The sequence below is a fragment of the Mirounga angustirostris genome, unplaced genomic scaffold (genome assembly GCF_029215605.1).
Source record: "Mirounga angustirostris isolate CCGP_5_RB_7025 unplaced genomic scaffold, mMirAng1.0.hap1 SCAF_12, whole genome shotgun sequence".
Lineage (NCBI taxonomy): Eukaryota > Metazoa > Chordata > Mammalia > Carnivora > Phocidae > Mirounga > Mirounga angustirostris.
The window spans coordinates 57,518,359-57,530,425 of NW_026991720.1; the positions used below are offsets into that span (position 1 = coordinate 57,518,359).

The following is a 12,067-nucleotide window of genomic DNA, read 5'->3' on the forward strand; positions in this document are numbered from 1 at the left end:
GTAATAGACTGTATATTTGTTCCTAATCATTTGCCCCTCTCCTTTAAATAAGTATTGAGAGATGCCCCTCCTTGCTGTGTCTGTCTGTGGAAGTGGAATAGTAGGCTATGATTGAATGAGCTTTCCCACCCACCCCCCTGCCAGGCTTCACTATCACTTCTTGTGGCCAGTAGAAGATGAGCTTTTAATGCACTGGAGTGATTCACTTCTGTTTCCTGTCCTTCGCCATGAGGACAGAACGGCCCACATGGGAGGTGCTCCTGCAGGCTGGGTCTCAGAATGAAAAGGTGTATGGATCACAGGGGGACCTGGCCCAGATACAGCTAATCTACAGACTCAGGGACAAGAATATGTTGCCTTCACGTAAGCTTCCACCCTGCTGAGCCCACCTAGTCACTTATGATTTCTCCTTCTGTATACAAGGATCTACCCTAAGTCCATGAGAAAGTGGGTTCTTGAAGGCAGGGAACTTTTCTATCCTGTTCTCTCCCGCCTCCTCAGTTTCTAGGGCCATGCCTGGCACAGAACAGACACTCAAACATATGCTGACTAAAAATTATTATCAGCGGCAGAAATTAACTAAATTCTACACTTTTTCATTCTTCTTCTTTATTGCATTCTAAAGACTTTAAAGACCCAAAAGGGCTATTTTAAGGTAAACTTCAAGAGACAAAGGAATTTTAAATGATTGAAAGTAAAAGCATAAGCATTTACCGTTAAAATTATTCTTGGGTTTCCTGAGGGGAAGAGCCCATTTTTAGAATTACCCTACAGACTGACAGATACCCGTGCACACTAGAACACCTCAGAAGTGAAAAACAAAGGAGAGACCAGGTGAACAGAAGATGGCAAGGGTGTCTTTCAGTTTTAGACTTTGTTCTAGATTGTAAAAGCAATGTCACTTGGAGAAATCTCTGTCATCTGCATAGCTGTTGCTTCTAGCAGAAAGAAATTTCAGGGAGCAGATAGAAATGTAAGAAGAAGATATTTCTTTTGCTTTTTTTTTTTGGAAAAACAAAGGCAGAGAAATAAAAATATAATCAATCCGTGATCATCAGAGCTTCAAATCAACCATAATAAACTTACCTGCTTTCTTAAATACCTAAGTATTTCCAAGTATTTTGGTATAAACAAGGAATCCTGTTTAAACTCTTATTTAGTTAACAAATCAACAACTACATGAGATCAGTGTCATCCATCTCTAACCTAACACATAAATGTTTAATTAGGTAGGATTGATGGGACTTTTTAATATTACAACTTTAAATCTATATAGTTATAAAAGAAAGTGTTAATTCTGATAAATGTTAACAGTCTCAACAAACGACAAAATTTGAAAGTCTCATTGGTCTCTTTAATTTTATCATTCCATTTTTTTAAATAAAGATGGAGATGGAATTCGTTTCAATCTGCCAAATATACAGAAATAAAAGGAACCATGTTCCAATTTAACACAGACCCAAGCATCTCAGTCATGCATCGTCAAAGCCACGACCGAAGCATGAAGCATACAACCCCTTGTCTAGACAACACTTACAAGCAGCCTCTTGTCTAAGTTGGCTTTTCTCAAAGAAGAGGTAACAGAGTTGGCATCTTTTTCTGCCATCCATGCTTTAAAAAGCTTGACAGCAAATGAGGCTGCAATGCCTGTTTAAAAAAAAAAGGGGGGGGGAAAGAAAAAAGTGAGTTTTCATTCCTTTCCTAAGCAAAACCACTTGTGATGATGGACAAGGCCACCCTGCCCACTCGGTGTCCTGAAGTGAGTTAACTGCTCAAAGACTTGATTTGGTAGAGGTAAAACAGACAGCTCTCTAGGTACAGTTCTATTCTCTTCATTAGGCACAGTTTATTTTCATTACTCAAAAGAGAGCATTTTCATGAGAAGGAAAAAGAGTCAAAATATTTTTCAAAGTGGGTCTCCCTGATTCTAACCTGGTATAATTGTAAATTTATTTATTTATTTTTACCTTGGTTCAAAACACATTTAAAACCCAGTATTTTCTAGTGTCTTTTGCCTCTACTTCACCCTGTGGCTCACCAAAATTTCATGTGTATAACAATGATCCTGAGGCACAACAAACAGATCTTGAGACATAAAATGAAATGGTAACATGTCAACTAATTTGCTGATAAATGATACCAGTTAAGAACCATTAATAGTGATGGATATAAATAAAGCTATACAAGAAAGTACACTATTTACCTTACAATTTTACTTTTGTAAAAAGCATTTGAAAATACTCATGACTTAAGCTATAAAAATATTGATGCTGTATCAAATTGAACTTTTTTCTTGGTATTTTTAAAGAGATGACTAAAAGAGCTATGTTAATCAGAAATCCACTCAATTACATATCCATACTGACATTAGGATTTATTTCCAAATATAAGTGACAATCGCTGGTAGACAGTTCTCCTGTGAACACTTCAAATTTCCAAGTTAATGTTACATTTACTGAATGAAGAGTTAAAATGTAGTTAAAATATTAAACTGATTTTTCTCAATTGAAGGCTTCACTATTATTGGTCTAAGAAGCTCTATTCCCCTTTCCTCTTTCCTAAGAGAATTCCAATTTTGCTTAGGCCAGGTGGCTTCTAGTCCAAGTCCTGGTACCGCTCCTTCTGCAATGATTAGTTTAGAGACCTCACCAGAAGCCCATCTGCCCAGGGCATCTCCCTGGCAACTGCTACTTGGCCAAAACTAGTCATGTGGCCTACGGCAGCCAATCAGCTGAAGGCAAGATAAACTATCCTATGTTGAGCATTCCTCTCCCACTGAATCTGAACAAGAGAGCATGTGGCATTAACTGTACCAGCAGACATCTTACAGTGACCAGGGAAATCATCCCTGGGGTGAAGCTGATGCTATGAACGGTAGCGAGAAATAACGGGAGAAAATATCCAAGACTTGGATGACATTGTTGTTTCACCCTGAAGTCTACCCGACTTTTATATTTTTTTGTTACATGAGAAATAAATGTTCTTGTATGCCAACAAATGTTCTTATCCAACAATCTGAGTCTTGTCTTCGAGTTAGTTGCAAGTTAAAGCATCCAGTTGATATATCATTTATACAAGCACTAACTTTGTCCAATTTTCTTCATTTGAATAAGCAGAGGAACTAGTCAAAAAAGAAAAAAAGAAAAAAAAAAAAAAAACCAACCAGAAACTATGGCTAGGACAATAACACAGGGGTTACAAGCTGGAGGATTTTATATTTGTTGACATGAGTTTTTAACACTCTCAGTTGACCAAGTGAGTGTAAAATTTAGTATATATTTATGTCATTAAATCAAAATAAAATTTAAAATGTGGTATGATCTGTATTTCACTAGAAATAAAGTAATGTTTTAAACTAGGAATCCAAATCTTGGCTTAAACCTATCACTTTGCATTAACAGTGGTTCTTGTTGGAAAATTTGGGAAATTTCTCTCTGTACTCAAGATTTTCCTGAGTGGGATAATCCTATCCTCCGAAGCTATTTGTTGGGTGTGGGGTTGGGAAAAAGTGTAATTTATCAATATGTTCCTATTTAGGAAGCAAAAGTTTAAGCCTCTAGTTTCTAAAGATGGTGGAGTATAAGAAAAAACTATATGACACAGCACTATGTCACCTCCATAGCAAATGTACTTTTCTTCTCCCCCTTTCCTGAAATTTCAATATAAAAAATTTCAAATATGCAGAAAAATGGAATAAACTGAACTGTAAACACTCATATAGCCACTATCTAAATTTTATTTTATTTTTAAGATTTTATTTATTTGAAAGAGAGGAAGAGCACAAGTAGGAGCAGCAGCAGAGGGAGAGGGAGAAGCAGACCTCCAGTGAGCAAGGAGCCTGATGTGGGACGATCCCAGGACCCTGGGATCATGACCTGAGCCGAAGGCAGACGCTTAACCCACTGAGCCACCCAGGCACCCCCCCACTATCTAAGTTTTATACCTGTTAATATTTTATACTTGCTTCATCACTGTCTGTCTGTCTATATAATTATTTTTGATACACTGCAAAGGAACTTGTACATATCATGAAGGATTTTAATACAACCAGAAAGACAATTATTTTCTGTTATAAAGGCTAGGATAATGTAATATAATTAACATTTACTGTTTACATTTTACCTTGTTTTATCTAAGTGTAAAATGGCTCACAACATAAATAAGATGTGAAATATCACCAATTCTCTTCAGGAAAATACTTTAAAATGTCATAATATTAACAACACACTAATAACAATCACAGAATCTGAACTGTCATAAATCTAAACTATGTTAATTCAAAAACTCTAGAAAATCCCTAAATAAATAACATTGCTTGACTTTCAATTTACTAATCTTTTTTCAGCTACAAGAAAACTATAATCCATTTCACTGCAGGCATGAACGAGGCTGGGACTTCAACATTTGTAGGAGAAAAACTAAGTTCTAAGAAGAAACAGATGTTTTCACAAAAGCTCTTTTATTTTTAAGAAAAAAATAACTCTTTGTTTTGTGTTGCATTATAACTCGAATATCATTATCCTCCTCCAAGAGCCCACTTTTGTTGTATTCTATAACCAAGTGATTGTATACATGCCTATGAAACTCTTAATGCCTTAAAATTAAAGCAAGACTTTGATGCAACCATCTGGACTTTCTTTCTAAAACTGAGATAATGAATATCTTAAAATGTGATCAAAATGAACATCTGAACACAAGATTTTGAGAAGTAATGGTTTAGAAGAATGGTCCTAACCAGGGAAATAAACATTCGGGGCGGGGGAGAGGGGCATTTGGGAACATGAAGGGGCCTTTTTACGTTATACTAAATAGAGGTGGGTGCTACATGCTGGCATTTTGTGTCTGAGGGCAAAAAGGTTAAATGTCCCACAAAGCACAATGAAGCATTTTCCCAGCAAAATATGCCAGTACCAACTTAATTGAGAGAAAGAGCTTAGACTGAATCAACTTCAGGGTATTTGAACTAGGCATTAAGTCTTACACCATAAATTTCAGTTTATTATTAGTTTTTGTCTTTGTACAAGTGTATATTCTTTCTTCCAATTCCCTACAAGAAACACGTACAATTTGTATTGTTTAAAGATAAACACAAATTTTCTTACATGGAGGATGAGTGGGTAGCAGAACACAGTAAGAAGAGGTGCTGGTGTTTCTCTAACCATATGTGGCTTTACGTTTTACATCTGCCAGGCAAGAAAACATGAGAGCAATTACCTTCTTTGACTAAGCTGTCGGTGAACAGACTAGTGAGGATGGTGGCGGGAAGGGTGCCATTGCCCAGCAGGATCCCCGACAGCATTGCCAACTTTGTCTGCTCTGTTTCGGAAAAGGCTTTAAGGAAGAGGAGAAGCTGTGGGTCAAACAAAAGAAACCATGTCTATAAAGCAAAGGACTAAAGTAGGAAAATAACAAACAGAATACACATGCATGGCTAGATGGTGAAGAACTAGTCGATCAGATGCAGAGCACAGTTATTATTCATTAGAAACACATACATTTGTTCACTTAGAAACTGGATGCTAAGGAAAGTGACTTTCTCAGGCATGGTTCCTTTCTTCCAAGTTTACCTACACATAGCTATAGATAACATCCACGGGAACAAAAAGAGATATTTGGAGAACAGTGTGAATAGGTTACATAAAAAATTTACATCTGACTTTGTACAGAACAAAGGGTAAGTTTTACATGATGAGCATAACATTTACTGAAATAGATTATTGTCCTTCACATTTTTTATTTTTTTGGGGTCCCCCCACTACATCTACCCATTTTCTTTGGGTTTGTTATAGCACAATGAACAAAAAAACAGGAAAAAGTCAATAAGCTTTGACATCAGCATATGTTTTTCTGAATTCAGAGCATATAATATTCTTTAAAACAAGACTGTTGAGTGAGAAAGGGGTTTCCTAATGAGGAAAGTTCTTGATGCTCTTTTAAAAATAACAAGACTCAAATTGGTATTTCTTGGATCATGCAGCTTTACCAGCCCTGGTGATCAGGTAATGGAGGATCTGACCCAAGTTCTTAATGGAGAAAAGGCCACTGATACGAGCTGGAAAGAGCAATTTTGGAGGGGTAATTGAAAAAGTAGCAACCCCAGAATGGTTAAAGAAAAACCAAAGCAAAGGGGATTATACCCCACTTCCCATTTTTAATTCTAAGAGTATTGAGTCATGTGCAATGCCCTCCTCTTTCCTAAGGCTCCCCCACCTAGTGCTTTGACCCTATTCTATGACTATCTTCTCTGTTTCATAGTCCTTGGGCATGTTACCAAGATCACCAGGGCTCACTATCACTATTGGGGCCTTGCTGACTTTTTCATTACTTTGCACCAACAAAATGCCATTATCTCTGTGCATTGCGTAGGGTGATATTAATTTACTATCCCAGACAGTTAAAGGATTAGTACGTTACAGATAAGTTATGTGACTCTAGATATTTGAGTATGTGGCAGAGCTGGAATCAAACTAGTCCATTTAACTCCCAGGTTATGTCTCAATGAATTAAAGACAAAGTCACCTTCAATGTTCATAAGAAAACACCGAGGGAATGACAGCATCAATGGGTAAAGCTCCAGGGAACATCAGGAATGAGGCAGAGTAAAAGGACTGACAAAATCACAGACACTTCACATCAGTTTGGCCTTTTCCTCGGATTGTAAAGATGATTAAGACTCAAGTGAATAATGAAAAATGGCTTCCAAAATAAACTTTTAAACACTACTTTTTAAGCACATCAATATACCCACATTCATTAAAAATACTCCATTATAACAAAATAGGGCAAAAGTTAGATTTTTTAAATTAATATTCACATTGATCAATTATATTAATCAATGTTAAAATCAGATGCTGCGTATAGTCCAGAACATTCCCTGAAAAATGGATATACTGTGAAAAATAAATAGTTCTTGGAAGCATATTCATCACATGAATATAATAGCTAAGGAAGTTTTCAAGGTGCAAATGAGCTAAGAGAAGTAAAGCATGAATGGTATTATTAGACAAAAGTGGTAAAGTGTTTATTTAAATGCTTTACATATTTCCCCCCATTATTTCCATTCCCTTATTTAATCAAGTGCTTGTTTTTTTTGTAGGCACCCAGCAATGTAATGGATCACATTTTTTTCCCATTTAAATTTTTTCCTATTTAAAAAAGTTTTAATACACAATAGTAAGAGTAAAATCTACCACTACAGAATAATAAAAATGTGATCTCCTCTCTAATCCTGCTTCCTTAGAATTAACATTAGCTGTTTAATGGGTGTCCTTCCAGATTTTTAAATGCGCTTATATAGGTCTACATACTATAAATAACTATATATATAAACATGTATTGTTTTAACTGAATTATACATTCCTAACAGCTAAAACTTGTCAAGGGTACCAGCTATTTTTCTGAATACTTTGTGTGTCAATACCTACAAAAGCCTTGATCCTCATTTCACAGAAAAGTAAACTGAGGCATTATAGAAATTTAAGTAATTTGCCTGAGGTTAAACCACCAAATGGCTGCTTTGCACCTTCTCCAATTTATCATGGGCATTCTCCCTAATCAATTTAAGTGGCTACCCTTCATTGTTTCAAGATTTTACTATCACAATCTTCCATAATGTATGGATCCACTTTTTTTGGCGGGGGGTGGGGGGGGCGGTTAGGTATTCACTTTGAATAGGGGGAAGCAAGTACTTAAGTAGCAAAGTAGATGTTATGGTTACTTTACTCTCTTGGTTTATAATTTAGGCAGATATCTAAAATTGGAAACAATGAAAAAGCAACGTGCAAATCTGTAACAAGTTAATGCAGTGAGTGCTAAATATATACACACAAGAGTTAGAAATTGGAAGAGGGAACATGTTGCAATTACTGAAAGCAGGGCTTCTTTAATGAGGTGCTACTATTTCTTTCCCTACTTACTAGAGGCCACTTAACTCTATCAACCACCTTATATGTTATCTCATTTATTCCTACAAAACCATGAGGTATGTCATCTTATTGCAGCTATTTTACAGATGACAAACATCACTGAGATTGACATTCACATATTATCTCCCAAGAAATGCTTTTATTCCCTTTGCTAAACTGTATTTTTGGAAATTAAAGAATTTTGCTGGTTATTAGCTGCTGTCCATATATTATTTCACATGCTTGAACTGATTAAATCACATACCTCAACTCTTCGCTTGATATAATCATTTTTCTTGCATATTTGGAATCTCTAGTTTTTATTTTAAGCCCTGCGAGGTCAGGAATCAGATGCTATAAAACCATTCCTATGGAATAAAGCGTGCTGTCTTACATTAAACATGAATGAACAAAGTCTAGGCTAATCATGTATTTTACCCTATAGCTATTAGCTAATGATCTGTCACACTCATTCATTCAAGAAACATTTATTAAAAACTTACTATGTCCATGGTACGTCTGCACTATCATTCTATATGTAAAATTTTTCTCCCTCTCCATTTCATTACTTTATACAGATAAGGCATTACATTTGAATTTTTACCTTTTTCATTTCATCCTCAAATGCTTTTTCCAAATATTTATATCTCCTGATGAGTTTATTGAAGACCTAAATATAAAAGAGAACCATTCAATATTATGTAAACAATTTTAAAAGACAATAGGGGTAGAAAGTCACCATAACCACAACATGGGCCTCTAATAATAATAATAATAATAAATTGTAGTTAAATATGTGCATTCTGTGATACAAGAACTGGAAGCATTTCAAAGAAGTTATTACGACCCCTGTGGGAAAAAAAGGATGACTACATCCATGTAGAATAAAAGAAATTCAGTCAAGAGTAAAACAGGTAAGCAATCAAAACTAACTTTGATGAAAATACCATAATGTTAAAACTGTGAGAGGCAGAGATTAAAAACAACTGAAATGAAGGGGGTTGCATTTATCATCACAAAGACCATGGATATGATGGAGAGGAGAGCAGACTTCAGGGATATTCTACTCTTAGACCGACACAAACATGTTTTTTGGCAGACAAGCAAAAATTGGTATAACTTAGTAATAAAAGATTACTAGCCCCCACAATCCAGTTAGAACATTCAAGCAGGGTTTGCAACTGTCTCGGTGGAATTCTGGGCTGTTTCTTTAAAGTGGAATGACGTTTGCTATGGACTGAATGTTTGTGTTCCTACTAAGTTCATATGTTGAAGCCCTAACCTCCAACGGGACTGTATTTGCAAGCAGGGACTGTAAGAGGTGGTTAAATAAGGGTGGGGCCCTAATCTGATAGGACTGATGACCTTATTAAGAGCCAGAAGAAAGTCTATACCAGGAACCAAACTGGCTGACACCTCCATCGGGCCTCCCCAGCCTTCCCAGCTGGGAATAATAAAGTTCTCCGTTCTTCATCCACTCTATGGTACTTTATTATGGTAGCCTGAATAAAATAATACAGTGTTCTTATTTAAATAGAGATTTTATAAATGTGGATTATTTTTATAACTGAAAATGATTTCTGAATCTAATTCCTTTCTCTTATATCCCACATGATAAGCTCTCATCTAAAACTTTTAGTATGCTTATCACTTAGTATGATCAAGACGGGGGAGCTCAAGGGTAAAAATGACACTGGTGCCCCATGAGGAAAGAATAATGACCCAGAATGCAATAAAAGAAAAAGAATAAATGGTATTAAAATCCAGCAAACTTGCTTTCCAGTTTGCACAGTCACTCGAGTCCTGGGACTTGCACTCCTAGTCTAGCTGAGAATAACACCCGACTGTTAAAAGCCAGTGACAACACAGGAATACACCAATCCCAAACCAGCTAGTCACGACGCAAGTATGTTCAGCTTTACAAGGTCACATTTACCAGGCTGTTCCATTTTACAGTCCCATCACTTCCTGACCTTCACTAGGGCCTAAAGACTTCTTATTTTTTTACTAATCCAATGAATGCAAAAGGATATCTCACGATTTTCATTGAAATTTCCCTAATTACTAATAAGTTTGAAGATGTCTTCATCTGTTTCGGGGGAGACCTGTGTTTCCTCTCCTCTGAAATGCCTATACATCCCTTCCTAATAGGCTGCTTGTCCTTTTCTTACTGACTTGAAGTTCTTTATTTAATCTGGATGTGATTCCTTTACAGATTTTACATATTACAAATACCTTTTTGTCTCTTTCTTTTTAATAGCCACACGATAATCTACTAACATGAATTAGAAAACTTTAACAAGTACTCTACTGATAGACTTTTGTGCTGTTTCCACGCTGTGATGTTCTTACAAGTGACACAGATAACTCCCACTGTCTGTGTCATTCTACACACATGCAAGCTTATCTGCAAGATAAGGTCCTATAAGCGGAACTGCTGGGTCAAAGGGAGTGTGTAGTGTTAGTTTTAAAAGATAGTACCAAATTGCTCTCCCTAAGGATTGTACCAGTTTATACTCCCATAAGAATTTATGTGAGCATCTATGGGATGCCTGGGTGGCTCAGTCGGTTACCCATCTGCCTTCAGCTCAGGTCATGATCCCAGGGTCCTGGGATTGAGTCCCGCATCGGGCTCCCTGCTCAGCGTGGAGCCTGCTTCTCCCTCTCCCTCGGCCTGACGCTCCCCCTGCTTCTGCTCTTTCTCTCTGATGAATAAATAAAATTAAAAAAAAAAAAATTCATGTGAGCATCTGATTCTGTTCTGTGTACGTGAAAAGTAAAAAAAGTCTACCTTTGCAAAGTTTTAATACCCACTGCCTTACTATGAATGCAGTTGAGTATCCCTTCATAGGGTTAAGAGCAATCTAACATTCCTATTTAAAAAGTGGCCTGTAGAATTTCTGAACCCACTGTTTCCCTAAATCCTGCTCAAATGTTTCCCTTCTTACACAACAATCTCAGTGAGGGGTTCTACCTGAGCATAATTTCGGATGGTTTCATGATCTTCATTTGCTGAAAACACACAGTGGTTGGTCATCTTGGTCTTGTCACCATCATCTATGCGTGTTCCTCCAGGGGCTGAAAAGAGAAAGGTAATGATTAAGACAATACTGAAATGAGAGGAGCATTTGCAGAACACATCAATTCCTGCACATCGAGAACAGTAAAAGTAGATGTAAAAATCCAGAATCACATAAAAATTCATAGGATGGGGTGCATGTGTAGATGCATATGTTGTTACCTATTTGTGTATGTTTCTAATATAAAGCAAATTGGTTGTTCCATTTTATAGTACTGCCATAGTGTGTGAGATTAATGTTCTACCAGGATCCTATCACTATAAAATCTTATCACTCTAAGTCTGGACTCAATGATTCTCAATGTTGTTCCTGATGTGTGCAACATCAGGACATGGTTCACTTTTTCAGGCTTAATAATATTTTGCGGGACTCCAGTTCACCAACTGGAGGTTGGCCAGACTTGGTTCTTGTAGCAGACCTTGCTAGTTTCTATGTGAGTAGGTTTTAAAACTGTTCCCTCCTCCACTAACGCCATTATCCATGCAGGGTTGATCAGTCCACATTCCGACTCCTCGCTATTTGTGTTGGAAGACCTGGCAGCTGTGTTGGCTAGGAAAGAGTGTATTTTATTCTCTCTCATCTTTTTTCCCCATGGCCTATACAATATCATGGAATAAATGGACTAGAACAAAAGAATGTCTTTTTTTCTATGACTCAAATTTGCATATTCAAAGGCTCCTCCTGGAAGTTTCAACGATGGCCATTACAAACACCACCGGGTGATTAGAAGAACAGAATCAACACTAGGTGTTTTTGTTTTCTGATTCTATTTCATTGTAATGGGGGGGGGGGGCATTGAACAAGCCAAGTTAGACCAATGCCTTTCATACACTCAACAAATATCTGAAGAACATACACTTGCACCAGCCACTTCTTTTATGGATTTATGTAACTGCCTTGATTTAACTTGTGATTTCAGATCTTTGGATGAAAGTGCTATACCTAGTCAACCTTTTTCAGACTCCAGCATACCATTTTATAAGTAAATTACTTTTCAGAAAAGTCAGCTCCTTCAGGAATCTATTTTCATGAAATTAATTTATGCCTAAGATTTAATTAGCTCTCTGTAATGAATACAACCAC

General features: G+C 36.7%; 1 protein-coding gene across 2 annotated transcripts in view; it reads right to left on the reverse strand.

The window, feature by feature from the left end:
* Positions 1–12,067, reverse strand: part of BZW2 (basic leucine zipper and W2 domains 2) — a 62,672-nt gene that overhangs the window by 15,181 nt on the left and 35,424 nt on the right. For both annotated transcript variants that reach the window (XR_010406511.1, XM_045864608.3), the window contains exons 4-7: positions 10,879–10,982; positions 8,509–8,574; positions 5,215–5,350; positions 1,538–1,647 (exon numbers count right to left, since the gene is read on the reverse strand). Coding sequence is in view for 1 of the 2 variants with exons in the window: in XM_045864608.3 (XP_045720564.1) it covers positions 1,538–1,647; positions 5,215–5,350; positions 8,509–8,574; positions 10,879–10,982 (416 nt within the window). In the remaining variant the exon portion in view is untranslated. The remainder of the gene's footprint in view (positions 1–1,537; positions 1,648–5,214; positions 5,351–8,508; positions 8,575–10,878; positions 10,983–12,067) is intronic.